General features: G+C 44.3%; 1 protein-coding gene across 10 annotated transcripts in view; it reads left to right on the top strand.

The window, feature by feature from the left end:
• Nucleotides 1-16,263, top strand: part of HOOK3 (hook microtubule tethering protein 3) — a 727,656-nt gene that overhangs the window by 255,221 nt on the left and 456,172 nt on the right. For 7 of the 10 annotated variants that reach the window (XM_075603823.1, XM_075603834.1, XM_075603820.1 and 4 more), the window contains one exon: nucleotides 12,147-14,505. The exons of the other annotated variants lie outside the window; for them this stretch is intronic. In XM_075603823.1, coding sequence (XP_075459938.1) covers nucleotides 12,147-14,057 — 1,911 coding nt within the window. In that variant the 3' untranslated portion in view covers nucleotides 14,058-14,505. Of the gene's footprint in view, nucleotides 1-12,146; nucleotides 14,506-16,263 lie in introns of those variants that run through there. 10 annotated transcript variants of the gene reach the window in all.

Raw genomic sequence — 16,263 nt, 5'->3', positions numbered from 1 at the left:
GGACTGCCAGGGACCCCCGCTGTTAATCTGATAGGCCATTAATCAATGCAGAAATGCTGGGGCTAGTTTAAGGAAAGTTTAAGGCATGTATTCAGAATGTACCTGGGTGTTTCCTGGTTTTTTTGGGGAATTGCCACCAATATGGTCAATATATTTATTGCATCGTTCCACGGTGAGTACATCGTTCCAAAAACTCATTATGCCTTGCACCAACTCATCCTTTTTGGAGGGTTTCACGACTTTTCGGATATGGTCCTTCAGCTGATGCCAGACCATTTCGATAGGATTGAAGTCTGGTGATTTGTCATTGGAGGAAGGGGAAAAAAAAGGACAATTAGCTAAAGAGATACAGTAAACAGTAAAACCAGTGGGAAAAAATGAGACACGGTTACCGCACTTACTCCGCTGGCATCTTCACTCAGTTGATACCACGCTCAAGAATATGCGCTGTTGACGCGGTGTGCTTCGGATCGTTGTCCTGGTAGAAACGGTAACCATCTGGAAAAAAGCCATCTCTTGGAAAAAAGCTTTATTCATGATTCCTATAACAAGAAAAGAAGAGTGCTCAAAAAACTGCACACTACTGTAGTACAGTACAGTGCATAAGGCAGAAGCGTGTGACATACATTTTACTGTACCTTCAAAGATGACGATGCATCCTGGTCCACGCTTAGAGATGGCACCCCACACATGCATCTTCACTGGTTGTTTCGGACGTGGCTTCATAGATATGCAACCTTTTTTGTGAAATGCAAAGGTGGCAAATCTCTCCAGCGATACAGTAGACTCGTCAGTGAAGATGCAATCCTGGAAAGTTTCTCCACTGTCGATCCATGCCTGGGCCTGGACCACTCTCTTGATCTTGTTAACGTCCCTTATCATAGGGTACGCTCTGTAATGACAAGGAATAATTGTATAGGTACAGTTCAGTTTCTTAAACACTTACCTCCTGTACTGTCCAGTACTAACCTCACACGTCCATATTTCCATCCAATTCTGCGTCTCATCTTCTTTATGCTGGTCTTGGATACAGTGAGATTGTGATTTTGCTGCAGAGTGTATTTGACCCTTAAGGCACTCTTCTCATCATTCTCTTCACTTATTTTGTCGGCCAGAAGAGTTGTCTCCCTACAGTGTACAGGAAAACAACAACCCGGTAAGTTACAGTGCAGTAGGCCACAAGTACAGCACATAATTTACAGTAAAAATAGTATAAAATGAGATAGATCTACACAATATATAGTTCTATTAATATGCAGCAATATAAACAAAAATAGATATACTGTATTATGTACTGTAGTTATATAAATATACCGAAATAACTATAAAATGAGATAGATCTACACAATATATAGTTCTATAAATATGCAGCAATATAAACAATAATAGATATACTGTATTATATAGTTATATAAATATACTTACGCGTTAGTTACCGTTGGTGTCCTCGTGCGTTGTTTGGTTTTTCCGTGTGCATGATAGCACACAGTGGTTGATGGCACAACGAGGCCAGAAGCAGCTAACCAGTGTTGGATATCTGCAATTTGTTGTCCGCTCGTGTACATCTCCTTAATTCTCATGCTGAGATCCTTTTAAATCTTTTTCACAGGCATTGCTGCGTGTAGAAAGAAATACAAACACAAGAATGTATATTCGATGTTTAGTCAATGTGTATTCAATGTGCAGTGAATCCACAAAATGGTTGGTGTATTTATACGTTAATGACTCACATTAGACTACGCCCACTTTTAACACCTGTACCTCGTCGCCATGCATAAAAGGTTACACACTTTGCATAGCCTCCCACTCGATGATCTGTATCTGAACTTGCCCTTATCCAGATACTGCATTGTGCCATCTGCTTCCATGGATCAACCCCGATTCTACGGACGCAGGAAGCCACTCGCCTCTGCCGTGCCTATCACACAGAAAAAGAGAAAGGCGGCAGCCGTTTCCAAGCCAAGGCCAAAGCGACAGGCTAAGGCTAATAAAGAAAACCTTCTGCTGACCCCAAAGGCTAAGGGTTTTAATACACGTAAGCCTTATTATGTCAAGAAGTAATTTGGTGATGTACACTCAACGCAAAACAAATGGCAGCCAACCCATCGAACCCGCAGGCCACTTCCTCAATTATGCTTCGACGACTCTGCCGCCGCTCTCCCGGAAATCTACAGCCCATCTTCTCCACTACTCGTCCATGACGCTGCCGCCACTCTCCCGGAAACAGCCCATCTTCTCCACTGCTGTTCGACGCCGCTGCCGCTGGTGTCCCTGAAATCAACGGGTCACTTTCTCCATTACGCTTAGACGACTCTGCCGCTTCTCTCCTGGAAATCCACAGGTCACCTCCATCCTCTTTCGACGACGCTGCCGCTTCTCTCCAGGGAACCCCCATCTCATCCTCCGTAGCACCCATCCACCTAGATGTCCACAGCATGCCATGCACAAGAACCAGCTCGTTAGACCGCATGCAGAATGGGTTAAGTGTGGATATCCCCAGGAACTCTACTATGCTGGTAAAGATAGATCTGCTTTTAGAGACCATGCTAAATATGGATCAACGGATGCAGAAGATGGATCGACGGATGGAGAAGATAGAGACTGACATAGCGGGGATACATAATTTGCTCGGTGTTCATGCCCCTGTATCCCCGACGCCGGAGCAGGAGGGTGGCATGGATGTGATGAATGGGACCTTCAACCGCCTTCCAAGCACCAAGTGCACCCCCTCCACCAGAAGATGTAGTGTACATGTATGCCGTTGAGGAGGAGGATAACATGACAACCCTGTCAAGACCACGCCAGGAGACAACACAGCGACCAAGACAGGAGGAGAGCTTCCTCCCAGACAACCTACCCTCGTCCGCCGCCACAAGCACACCCGCTCCCAGAAGAACACCCGCTCCCAGAACCCAACCTACATACGCTTGCATCGATACGGTGCCCGACATCATCCTGAAAATTTAAGAAGGACTATTGTGGAGGAATTGCGGCGCTATTTTTCAATTTCAGATCCTTTAATGAAAATCGTTTGAGACTCCATTAATGGCATTTTGCGCCATACAAGGCATCGGCCCTGGAAGGACAATCTGGTGGGGATCGAATTTGCGTGACTGTTAAACTGTTGTTTATTTTTTGTAAATGTTTTTTTGTAAATGTTTTGACTTTCTGTACTTTAATAAAGGAGATGTTGCGTTTTTTAACTTGTATTAATAAAGAAATGTTTTTCCTTACTGTACACCTGCACAATTCCAGTTCCAGAAAGCCGCAAACAGGCCCGGTTTTTAAGGTTATCCTTAAAACCGGGCCTGTTTGCAGCCCTCGAGGACTAGAGTTGTGCAGGCCTGACTGACTCTTCTGTACACCATCCTACTGTAAATGTTTTGACTTTCTGTACACCCTACTGTTGATGTGAAGACATGCATATGCGTTTCAAGAAGGTTCCAATGCGCATGCGCCTAGCGTTCCACCAATTGTTCAGTATCTACTGTAGAAGCTGCTCAGCCCATGATATTGCTTACAGGAGACTCGCTTGACTGTGCATTGATATTTCAAAAACAGAATAAAATACGGCAACATTACTCACCATAGACTTTGCCAATCAGCTGGCGCCGAGCCACTGCCAGTCCTGTATTCTTGATCATACACGTAGTTGACAGGTGACAGCGGGACTACTACACCTGTAGTCAGCTGATGAGGCTGGAAATCGCTTAGGTACATGCAAGCTTGCTGGAATCTGTACGTGAAATCCGGCTCAGGCTGCAGGTATCCGGGCGGGGACAGACAGCAAAGGTTGTCGGTCACCAGGTTTTCACTGACGGTCGGACCGTTACTGGAAGCCGGTGCTGGTGCTGGCACATTGCTTGCCTGCGACTGACGTTTCTTAGTTGGTTTTAACATGACCTTTCGCCTTTTGAAGTCTCCATGATCATAGATACGGGAAAAACCCGGTGATACACACCGACACCCTCCAATAACATCGGGATCAACATCGGGATCAATACATAACTTTTTCCTTATTGCACACGAGAATCTGGTAAAATTTTGTAAAAGTCATAGTTTTTGATCAAATACTGATACATTTGAACAACTGTTGCCATCTTATCATCAGTTACATTAATTGCGGCCCATATTAAATAAGCGTACGTTCAGTCGGGTTTTTGGAACACGGACTGCAGTTGTGCACTCATGGCGGGACTCTCAGGACAATAACACCAGACCAGAAACTGTGCTTGTCTTTTTTCAATATGAAAAGCCTAAATTGATACATTATTGTAACTTCTTCAGTCCCAAGGCCAATTTACAATGGACCAGTGTGGTATTCTTTTAAACACCTGCAAGTCGACACATTACTGAAGCGCATGCACATTACAATTCATGAATGTCTGCAATCTGAACCATTATCAATAAACACATCAACTGCGCATCAACCGCGGGTGTGAATGTAATATGAATGCGGTATGAATGTGGTCAGAATGCGTCATGAACGTGGTGAAGTGCGTGGCATTCGGAAAAAATCCCCGAAAAAATTCGGAGATGTTGGAGAATAAAAGGGGCCGTGGCTGTCTTTTTCTAATTGTACTGTCATGAACGTTAACATTTAACATGCTAACTGAGGCCTGTAGAGTCTGAGATGTAACTCTTGGTTTATTTGCAATTTCCCTGAGCATTGCTCGGTCTGACCTTGGGATGAATTTGCTGGGACGTCCACTCCTGGGAAGATTGGCAACTGTTTTGAATGTTTTCCACTTTTGAATAATCTTTCTCACTGTAGAATGATGGACTTTAAATTGTTTGGAAATGGCCTTATAACCCTTCCCAGATTGATGGGCAGCAACAATTGCTTCTCTAAGATGATTGCTGACGTCTTTCCTCCTTGGCATTGTGTTAACACACACCTGAATACTGCAGACCAGCAAACTGCTAAAACTTCGGCTTTTATAGAGGTAGTCACACTTGCTGATGATCAATTAATCAAGGGCATTTAATTAGCAGCACCTGTCTGCTACTTAGCATCTTAATTCCAATGGAAGCAGTAAGGGTGTACTTAGTTTTTCACACATAGCTTCTCCATGTTGGCTTTTTTTTTGTAAAATAAATCATGACACGGTGTAATATGTCATGTGTTGTTGTTCATCTGAGGTTGTATTTACCTAATTTTAAGACCTGCTAAGGAATAGATGATTGTTATTATGTCCTGATATGTAAAACCATAGAATTCAAAGAAGGTGTACTTTCTTTTTCACACCACTGTAAGCATACTCCACCTCCTCTTCTATTTCCTTGATCCTTCTTAAAAACGAAATAACCCTCTACATTAACTGCCCAGTCATGAGTTTCATCCCACCATGTTTCAGTAATGCCTATATCATACTGCTCCCTTGCAGCTATTAAGTCAAGTTCCCCCATTTTATCTGTCGGGCTTCTTGCATTATATTAGCAAGTGTGCATTTAAGTTTTTTTTTAGCCTGTTCTTCTCTGCTCCTTCCTTTCTGCGATAATTGGGTTTAGTCTATAGAAGTTTTCTAGTATTATCTGTATTTACTCTGGGTGTGTCACGGAAGACCACGCAATTTACACCTTTTTACCAGGATCACTCATTGAGTAAAACAAGGTTATGAAATAAATTGAAGTTTATTCGCACAAATTTGCTTACACGAGTGGAACAAGTACAGACAAAAAGACACTTACTGGGGTCTGGGGTCGAAAACTAGACTCTTCTAGTTCCACACACGAAAGCTCCCTTCTCTTCTGAAAACTTGGACTTTCTTGACAGCGAGTTACTGCAAATCACATGGAACACAAATCGTCTTCAAATCCCAGCCCCATCCGCTATGTTCGATATTGAGAACTTGGCGCAGAAATAGCGAATTACAGTAGGCTGTGCTTATAGTGCCGGCAACAGCGACGCGGCAGCAAAACAAATGTATTGCCGCCGTCGCGTGTGCTTATAGTAAGCGCGACGCGACGGATTGGTCGTGATCGCTGGAAGTCATCTCTATTTGATTTTCCAGCGACCATCGCGTCGCTGGCACTATAAGCTTAGCCTTAGTCCAGTAATTCTCAACCGGGGCTCTGCGGAACCCTGGGGCTCCGTGGAACAGTCCCAGGGGTTCCGCCTGGCCGGCCGCACTCACTGCTACCACCGGTTCTCCTACTCCCTCCGCTCTCCTACTACCTTTTCGGAGCGCTCTAGCAGCTCGGCACTTCTGTCAGTGCGGAGAGCGGGTGCATCAGAGAGCAGGAGACAGAGGGGCGGGGCTAGTCGGTGCTGAGACGTGAGTTTTTGCCCCCCCAGATCTGTTTTTGCCCCGCCCCAGCTCCATTTTTGCCCCCACTTTGTATTTGCTTCTCCCCCCCTGACACACTCGGTGACTGACACACTCGTTGACTGACACACTCGTTGACTGACACACTCGTTGACTGACACACTCGTTGACTGACACACTCGGTGACTGACACACTCGGTGACTGACACACTCGGTGACTGACACACTCGGTGACTGACATGTGAGTGATGCTCATGGTGCATCAGTTGTCACATTGCTGTTCAGTTTTTATTTTAGCCAGCCTGAATGTTTATTTTATAGCAACTTTAACTATGGAACAGCTACGCTCCTGTAGTATATCTCCTTCCTCCCTTCTCCTTCTGTCACCCTGAACCCACCTTCTCGTCACCCCTTCCTTATTCTCTTTCACCCAGGCAAAAAAAAAAAAATCACATGGCTAGTGAGTGGGATACATTATTCAGCCAAGTATTTCAGAAACTAGTTTTCAACATCAATCTCTCACTCCTAATTAATATGCTATGAAGCTGTCTTCCCTGGGCTGGGGAATAGTCTATGTACATTTCAATTAATGAGGCTAAAATATTCTCTGGTGGGGATCAGGCATCTTCAGGGGAGGTGTGAGATGCAGGGTGGATTGATGTGACATGCAGGAGGGGAGAGTGATGTTACATGCAGGGGGGGGATTGATGTGACATGCAGGGGGGTATATGAGGAGGAGGGGTGATTATGAAGATTTTACCCGTGCGGCTCAATTTTTTTTAATATGTATTGGGGGGTGGGTTTTTTTTAAAAATGTATTGGGGCGGCGGGGGTCTTCTTAAAATGTACTGGGGCAGCGGGGTTATTTTTAATATGTATTGGCGTGGTCATTTTTAATATGTATTTGCGGTTGTGGGTATTTTTATTATGTATTGCGGGTTAGGGTTACATGTATTTAGGGGTGTGGTTTTTTTGGTATTTTGTCGGGGATTGAGTGAGAGTGAGGTAATTGACGGAAGGTAGGAGAGAGGGGGGGAGTGAGTGAGGAAAAGAGGGAGTAAGAGTGAGACGCAAGGGAAGATGAATACATGCGAGGCGGGAGGGGGGGGAAAGTGAATGAGATGGAGGGGAGAGAAAATACCTGGGTAGAGGGTGGGAAATAGAGGGAGTTTGTGAGGTGTGAAATTAATCTAATATGTATTAGCCAGATAGGCGTTCCCCGAGATTTTTCAAAAAACTTAAAGGGTTCCTCCGAACAAAAAAGATTGGGAATCACTGCCTCAGTCTCTGGCAGGCAGGCTTTCCTGGCTTGAAATCGAAGCCGGTTGCTCTGCTATACGCGCAAGAGAAACTTTGAAAAGCCTGTCTGCGCTCTTACTACTGATTGTCTTACAGGTTTTTTATAGTATTCCGAGTTTTATTTACAAAACTCAGCAGCCAATCATCGTGTGGGAAAATTCCCAGCAACCAATCAGAGCCAAGCCGGCTACAAAGGCCGGGTCAGCAGGAAATCTGAGAGCCAAGGGACATGCGCAAGTTTGCCATGTCTGTCCCAGGCTATCTCAATGTCACCCGCTGGGACAGGCTCCACCAGGTCTGGCAGAACAAATGGCAGCCCGGACATCTGCCATTGTTCCCCGGACCTTGGTACTTCGCCTTTCCCCGCTGCCCACATGCTTTTCACACCTCTGGCACACTCTGACTGCTTTGAACTCCGATGTCCAGCAGACTTACCGGCGCCTATGGATTAGCTCGGGCAGCCTGTTTGGCCATCGGTTCCAAATGTAACAAGCACAAGGACCCCATTTAATAAAGTATACTTTAATACACTAAGGTATATGTTTAATATACTCTTGAGTCTTTGGGTATAGGGGGCAGAATAAGATGTTTGTAGTTTTACTCCTAGCTGTCTTAGTCCACATACTCTATCTTCTAGACTCAGTCTGGACTCTGAGTCCCCCCTCAACCTTATATATGGTTCGGGCACCCACAAACCCTACAATGGTTCTTGTTCACATGAGCACTAGTTCGGGTAACACCCTTAACCTAGGGATTCCCTCAGCTACAGGGATACTTGTTCATCCCTGTGCCTCATTCTCCTTTCTGGGCAATACTGAAGCAGGATACCCTAGTGCAGCGGTGCACAAACTGGGGGCGCGCAGGATTATTTAGGGTGTGCGCAGGCTGCGTGCGGGCGGTTGAATAGGCTCCGTGCAGCTTCTCTGCTTGTTGCGGGTCCTTGCTGTGGGGGCGGAGCCTTGCTGCTTCTCTGCTCTCTGCGAGGCCTTCCCTGCACACAGACAGCCCCTCCTCCTCCTGTCTGTTTCCACCACACAGGGACCGGAGCATGCGGAGTACTACCCCCCAGGGAAAAGTGTGTGAGTGTAAGTGAGGGTGTCTGCAGTGTGTGAGAGTGTGTGCAGTGTGTAAGAGTGTCTGCAGTGTGTAAGAGTGTCTGCAGTGTGTGAGAGTGTCTAAAGTGTGTGTGTGTCTGCAGTGTGTGGCTGTAGTGTGTGTGCATGCGTACGTCTGCAGTGTGTGTGTATGTGTGTCTGCAGTGTGGGTGTGTATGTGTCTGCAGTGTGTGTGTCTGCACTATGGGTGTGTGTGTGTGTGTATGTGTGTGTGTGTGTGTGTGTGTGTGTGTGTGTCTGCAGTGTGTGTCTGCAGTGTGTGTGTGTGTGTGTGTCTGCAGTGTGTGTGTGTGTGTGGGTGTGTGTGTGGGTGTCTGCAGTGTGTGTGTGTGTGTGGGTGTCTGCAGTGTGTGTGTCTGCAGTGTGTGTGTCTGCAGTGTGTGTGTGTCTGCAGTGTGTGTGTGTCTGCAGTGTGTGTGTGTGTGTCTGCAGTGTGTGTGTCTGCAGTGTGTAAGTGTGTGTGTGTGTCTGCAGTGTGTAAGTGTGTTTGTCTGCAGTGTGTAAGTGTGTGTGTGGCTGCAGTGTGTGTGTGTGTCTGCAGTGTGTGTGTCTGCAGTGTGTGTGTGTGTGTGTGTGTGTGTGTGTGTGTGTGTGTGTGTGTGTTTGTCTGCAGTGTGTAAGTGTGTGTGTCTGCAGTGTGTAAGTGTGTGTGTCTGCAGTGTGTAAGTGTGTGTGTGTGTGTCTGCAGTGTGTGTGTGTGTCTGCAGTGTGTGTGTGTATGCAGTGTGTGTGTCTGCTGTGTGTGTGTGTGTGTGTGTGTCTGCAGTGTGTGTCTTCAGTGTGTGTGTCTGCAGTGTGTGTGTGTGTGTGTGTGTGTGTGTGTGTGTGTGTGTGTCTGCAGTGTGTGTCTGCAGTGTGTGTGTGTGTGTGTGTGTGTGTGTGTGTGTGTGTGTGTGTGTGTGTCTGCAGTGTGTGTGTGTGTGTCTGCAGTGTGTGTATGTGAGTGTCTCTGCAGTGTGTGTGTGTGTCTCTGCAGTGTGTGTGTGTGTCTCTGCAGTGTGTGTGTGTGTGTGTGTTTCTGCAGTGTGTGTGTGTGTGTCTCTGCAGTGTGTGTGTGTGTGTCTCTGCAGTGTGTGTCTGCAGTGTGTGAGTGTCTGCAGTGTGTGAGTGTCTGCAGTGTGTGAGTGTCTGCAGTGTGTGTGTCTGCAGTGTGTGAGTGTCTGCAGTGTGTGAGTGTCTGCAGTGTGTGAGTGTCTGCAGTGTGTGAGTGTCTGCAGTGTGTGAGTGTCTGCAGTGTGTGAGTGTCTGCAGTGTGTGAGTGTCTGCAGTGTGTGAGTGTCTGCAGTGTGTGAGTGTCTGCAGTGTGTGAGTGTCTGCAGCGTGCGCGTGTCTGCAGCGTGCGCGTGTCTGCGTGTGTGTGCAGTGTGTCTGAGTATGTGTGCTTTGTCTGTGTGAGTTGTGATTGAGTATGTGTGGGTGTTGTGATTGAATGCAGCGGTGCGCAAACTGGTGGGCGCCCCAGGGGGGCTAACACCTCCTCCTCTATTGATCTTTCTGTGGGGGTACCCCAGGGCTCTGTCCTGGGACCTCTTCTCTTTTCTCTGTATACACTCTCTCTAGGTGACCTAATAACATCTTTTGGGTTTAATTATCACCTCTATGCTGATGACACACAAATATACTTTTCAACACCCGACCTTACACCTGCTGTACAAACCAAAGTTTCTGAATGTCTCTCTGCTATATCATCCTGGATGGTCCTCCGCCGCCTTAAACTCAACATGGCTAAAACAGAGCTCCTCATACTTCCTCCCAAACCTGGCCCTACTACCTCCTTCCACATTACTGTTGGAACTACGATCATTCACCCAGTAGCCCAAGCACGCTGCCTAGGGGTCACACTCGACTCCTCTCTCACATTCGCCCCTCACATTCAAAACATTTCTAAAACCTGTCGCTTTTTCCTCTGCAATATAACAAAGACACGCCCTTTCCTCTGTTGCTCGACTGCTAAAACTCTGACTCAGGCCCTCATTCTCTCCCGTCTTGACTACTGTAACCTCCTGCTGTCTGGCCTTCCTGCCTCTCACCTGTCTCCCCTACAATCTATCCTAAATGCTGCTGCCAGAATCACTCTACTCTTTCCTAGATCTGTCTCAGCATCTCCCCTCATGAAATCCCTCTCCTGGCTTCCGATCAAATCCCGTATCTCACACTCCATTCTTCTCCTCATTTTTAAAGCTTTACACTCTTCTGCCCCTCCTTACATATCAGCCCTAATTTTTCGTTATGCACCATCCATACTCTTGCGTTCTTCTCAAGGATGTCTTCTTTCTACCCCCTTTGTATCTAAAGCCCTCTCCCGCCTTAAACCTTTTTCACTGACTGCCCCACACCTCTGGAATGCCCTTCCCCTCAGTAGTCAACTAGCACCCTCTCTATCCACCTGTAAGACCCAACTTAAGACACATTTGCTTAAAGAAGCATATGAATAGCACTGTGGATATTCTGAACACATGATACATAAAGCCTTGCCCCCTGCAGACGCACTTACCAGAACTCCCTCCTACTGTCTCTGTAAGTTCTCCCTACCTACCAATTCGACAGTAAGCTCCTCGGGGCAGTGACTCCTCTTCCTTAATGTTACTTTTATGTCTAAAGCACTTATTCCCATGATCTGTTATTTATATTATCTGTTAATTATTTGATTACCATGTGTATTACTACTGTGAAGCGCTATGTACATTAATGGCGCTATATAAATAAAGACATACAATACATACAATTTGTATTTACTGTACATGGTACAGGCAGTCCTCGTTTTACAACGCTTCGCTTTACAACGAATGGCTTATCCAACGCTTTGCAATGCATACCTATATTCATTTTTACAACGCCAAAATGGCTTATCCAACGATCTTACGACGCTTTGCAACGTTGTGTCTCTGTGTGTATATATATATATGTATATATATATATGTATATATATATAACAAACAACAGGGAGATAAGCTGCGCCTCTAAGGAACATATACAATAGAATATATGTGCTATAACGATATGATGTAAATGTCTTAATTACATAAGCAAAACATATATACACATATAATAATAATGTGGACCTATAATAATATCAGGCACAGAGATATGTCTGGAGAGATCCAGACAAACATTATCCCCTATGGGACCGCGAGGCCCCAAACAGGCCTTCGGGCCAGGGAAAAAGAGGAGCAGAGGAGTTAGGGCAGGCAGAGCTGTCCAGAGGAAGAAGGAAAACAGAAGAGGATTAGTTACACCATCAGAGAGTAGCAATATTTTCAACCTCTCATCAACTGTATTGACTGATTGTGAAAGGTCCTTATTGGAAAGGGGCTTATCTTTTGCCCCCAATACAGGTCCGAATCTGTTTCAATTGTTTATTGATCTAAACAGTTTTGTCAGAAAAATGACATTGAATAGACATTTTAAGATTCAGGAGAATAATATCAAGAGTACTGATCCAACAACTGTCTTTAATACACAGGAAGAAATATGTATTGATGCACTCACTTCATTGCTGAGGGACTCGGATTCACCTTCAGGATCACAAGCATCTCTTGACAATTTTGAGCGGGCCACCAACCCGACCAGGTTTGTGGAGGGAGACTTAGATGAGGATTGCAATATTAGGCACTCACCATTCAAGCCCAAATCGGTCTTCTTCCCTTACCAATCCAAGGGCGGTTTCGTGGAGACGTTCTATAGTCTGGTTTTACGTGACTTTGAGTCCATGTGTGCTAAACTTATTAAATTTAAACCTAATTTAACTAAAGGTGAGCTGGGCGCATTGGGCGGGCTTAAGATCAACCATGATATAGTTATCAGACAGGCCGACAAGGGGGGGGGCATAGTCATTCAGGACTTATCTGCATATCTCACTGAGGCACGCAGACTCCTGGGTGACTCGGCCTCCTACACCTTGTTGGAATCCGATCCAGTAGACTCTTACCAGTTGTTGCTGAAGGAGCTCCTCACTTCTGCACTGGGTGAAGGTATTATTTCTAAAGCGGAATTTAAATTTTTATTTTGCTCACACCCACGCACCCCTATTTTTTATCACCTTCCTAAAGTGCACAAATCCTTGTCCAATCCCCCGGGTAGACCCATAGTATCGGGCGTGGAGTCGATGACATCGACCCTATCCCAATATGTTGACTATTTTCTCCACCCCTATGTCACTGCACTGAGGTCCCATATTAGGGATACGCTCCATGTCATCGACTCCATTTCTGACATTAGGTGGAAATCCACCTATCTATGGGCAACATGTGATGTTTCATCATTATACACCTGCATTGAACATACCAAGGGGTTAGAGGCTATTAAATACTGGTTGGACAAGGATCCACTTTTTCCGGAAAAACACAGGTTATTTATTTTAGAAAGTATCCATTTCATTCTTACGCACAATTATTTTTTATTTGAAGATGATTTTCACTTGCAAATCTGTGGAACGGCCATGGGTACGAGATTCGCTCCTAGCTATGCCAACCTCTTTATGGGGCACTGGGAGGAGTCCCATGTGTGGCAGAACATCTTGCTTGGAGCGGGTCTCGTATACTATGGCCGTTTCATAGATGATATTATTATAATTTGGGATGGAGAGGAGTCGGAATTATTCGACATCCTGAGCTCTTTCAGCAACAACTCGTTTGGACTCAAATTCACTTTTGATATCAATAATTTGTCCACTGTCTTTCTGGATCTGGCCCTGAGCATAGACACAGACTTGAATATTATCACCACCACACATTTCAAGTCTGTGTCTGTGAATAGCTACGTCCATGCGTCCAGCAACCATCACAAACACTGGCTCAACAATATTCCCTTGGGGCAGTTCCACAGAATACGGAGGAACTGCACAAGGGATGTTGATTTTGAAAACCAGTCGGTCACACTTGGGAAGAAGTTTCTTTCTAAGGGATATGATCCTGTCGTGGTCTCAGATTCTCTCAGCAAGGTGAGTTCCATTGCTAGAACTACTTTGCTTGAGAAATCTAAAAATAAACTACAAAAAGGAAAACGTTCAGGATATGACATCCCAGCAACACACACAGGGACGGAGAGATCGAATGCGAGGTTTATTACCACCTATAACCAGTCATCAAGATCCATTAATAGGATATTGAATGATCATTGGTCCATTCTCAAGTGTGATCCCCATTTAGGACCTATCCTGCCGGATAGAGCTACTGTTACATATAGGAAGGCTAGAAGTATAAAAAGTATATTAGCTCCCACTAGGCTCAAGTCTTCCTCAATTTGTGATACTGCTAAAAATAAGGGACCATTGGGAAACCATCCCTGTGGCCGCAGTCGATGCATTACATGCAGGCATCTTTTGAATAATACTCATGTCTGTTCCCAGAGTAGGGGCATCATACGTCATCAGTAGCTCCATCACTTGTCTTAGCACTTATGTTGTGTACCTTATACAATGTGGGTGCAGTCTAAAATATGTTGGACGCACCACGAGAACATTGGGTACGCGCTTCCTGGAACACAGGAGAAATGTCATTAAGGGTCTCACTAACCATAGTGTCTCTCGACACTTTAAACTATTTCATCAACAAAATCCCAAGACCTTGCAGATTATGGGAATAGAGACCATTTCTCCTTGTGTTCTAGGAGGCGACCGATTCAAGACACTCTGTAGGCGGGAAACCTTTTGGATTCACCAATTGGGCACCCTTAATCCTGGGGGACTGAATGAGTGTTTAGACGTTAGTACTCTAGTCTGATCATTCCTTGGATGTCTCTTCCTGTTCTCTTCCTCTGCTTCTCATTCCATCCTTTGTCTGCATCTCCTCCTGAGATTCACCCCCCTTCCTTGCCCCCCCCCCCTTTCCCCCCCCCCCCCTCCCCTATCCCACACTTCCACCCGTCTGGACAATGGATATAATTATGAAATAATTTTCATTTGCACATTTAGGTGGTCCAATTAAAAATAGGATCATTATAGGGTTGAATAGATGATAATAGGTAATATATTTTTAATATTAATTTTCACATACACTTTTATAATTATCGTATAGCACCTATATTATATTTAATATTGATTTAAATAGGCACTCACTTTATTATGGCCATTTAGGGCCTGGATAGTAAATAATGGGGAACGATACTTATACATTTCTGTCCCTATTACCTTAAAAACTAAAAAATTAAAAAATTAAAAATTTCAAAAAATTAAAAATATATAATTAATTCTAACAAGCACTCACATAATAGTTCCCCGGGACCTGGCCTTGTTTGTGGCATACAGACTCCAGACTGATGGTTTTTAAAATGATTAGTATTCTCCTATCGGGATCATATGACTTATTGTCAATATTCAAGTCATTCACACACTCATTAGAGGAAAAATTTTTGAACTTGATTATGTGTGATTGGGAATATATATATATATATTATTGCACTTTCTATTTTATGGCATGATATCTTGTGATCCTTTGTTTTACAGTAACCTTATGTAGTATTAGCCTATATGTGGGTCATCCCTCTCTATATATTAGGTGAAGTTAAGTATGATTTACTGATGCACCTTATGGAATATCATAATAGAATCCATACACACATTAATATATATTCATTTGAGAGGTTGTGATTTACATGTAGGCTGAATGTTTCCCTCTGGTTTTATCCCTTTAGGACTTTTGTCATGATGAATTTGGCATTGATGAACTATGTTATGCCAGTCTATGTGAAATATAAATCTAATATACATTTATGGGTTTTTTTATAGAATGATTTCTTTTATTAATGAGCTTGTATGTATATGTTTTGTATACTATGTGTCATTTATTCAAAATGCAATACGATGTAGACTGGTATTTAGAGTTAAATTTTGCTTTCTCCTCCGATCCTTTTAGGGTTAATTACCTGTATTTTATGTAAATATAAGTGTGCATATATATGTGTGTAGCAGCACGAAAAACGAATGCAGCTGAGTAGGGGAGGAGATTTTCTTTAATTACCACTCTGAGGTTGTATATATAATACCGGACCTCCCCTTCTTATGACATCCCTTTGAGAAAGTTAGCCGTGACTGACGAAACGCGTCAGGGAGCGTCGTGACGTCAGACGCAGAGACATTGGAGTCCACACCAAGCGCTGGAGCGTATTGATCCAGGCACGAGTGCTAGAGGCAGCATTACACGGGACCTCTTTCTTGGACATTTTCATAGCTTACCTGCTTTGTGAATCTGCTGGGACGGTGTTCCATTACCAACGGAGGCCCCTGAAGCCTGCAGTTTGACCGGATGGTGCTACCAGTCCTGGAACCTGCAGTGACGTTGCCCCTTACCAACGGAGCTTAGGAGTGCCCCAAGAGTCTCAGCTAAACCGGATGGTGGTGATTATGTATATCACATATGCTTGATTTTAATGCATTTTTTGTAAGTGCGTTTTTTACCCCCCTCTCTCCCCCTCCCCCCTTCATTAAAACTTTTATACGCTATGGGCGTGCGCTCTCTCCTCTTTTTTTCTATGTATATATATATGTATATATATATATATATATATGTATATATATATATATATATATATATATATATATATATATATATATATATATATATATATATATATATATATATATA

The sequence above is a fragment of the Ascaphus truei genome, chromosome 1 (assembly GCF_040206685.1).
Source record: "Ascaphus truei isolate aAscTru1 chromosome 1, aAscTru1.hap1, whole genome shotgun sequence".
In the NCBI taxonomy this organism is placed as follows: domain Eukaryota; kingdom Metazoa; phylum Chordata; class Amphibia; order Anura; family Ascaphidae; genus Ascaphus; species Ascaphus truei.
The sequence above is the reverse complement of the archived record's forward strand: the minus strand, read 5'-3'. Positions and strand labels throughout refer to the sequence as shown.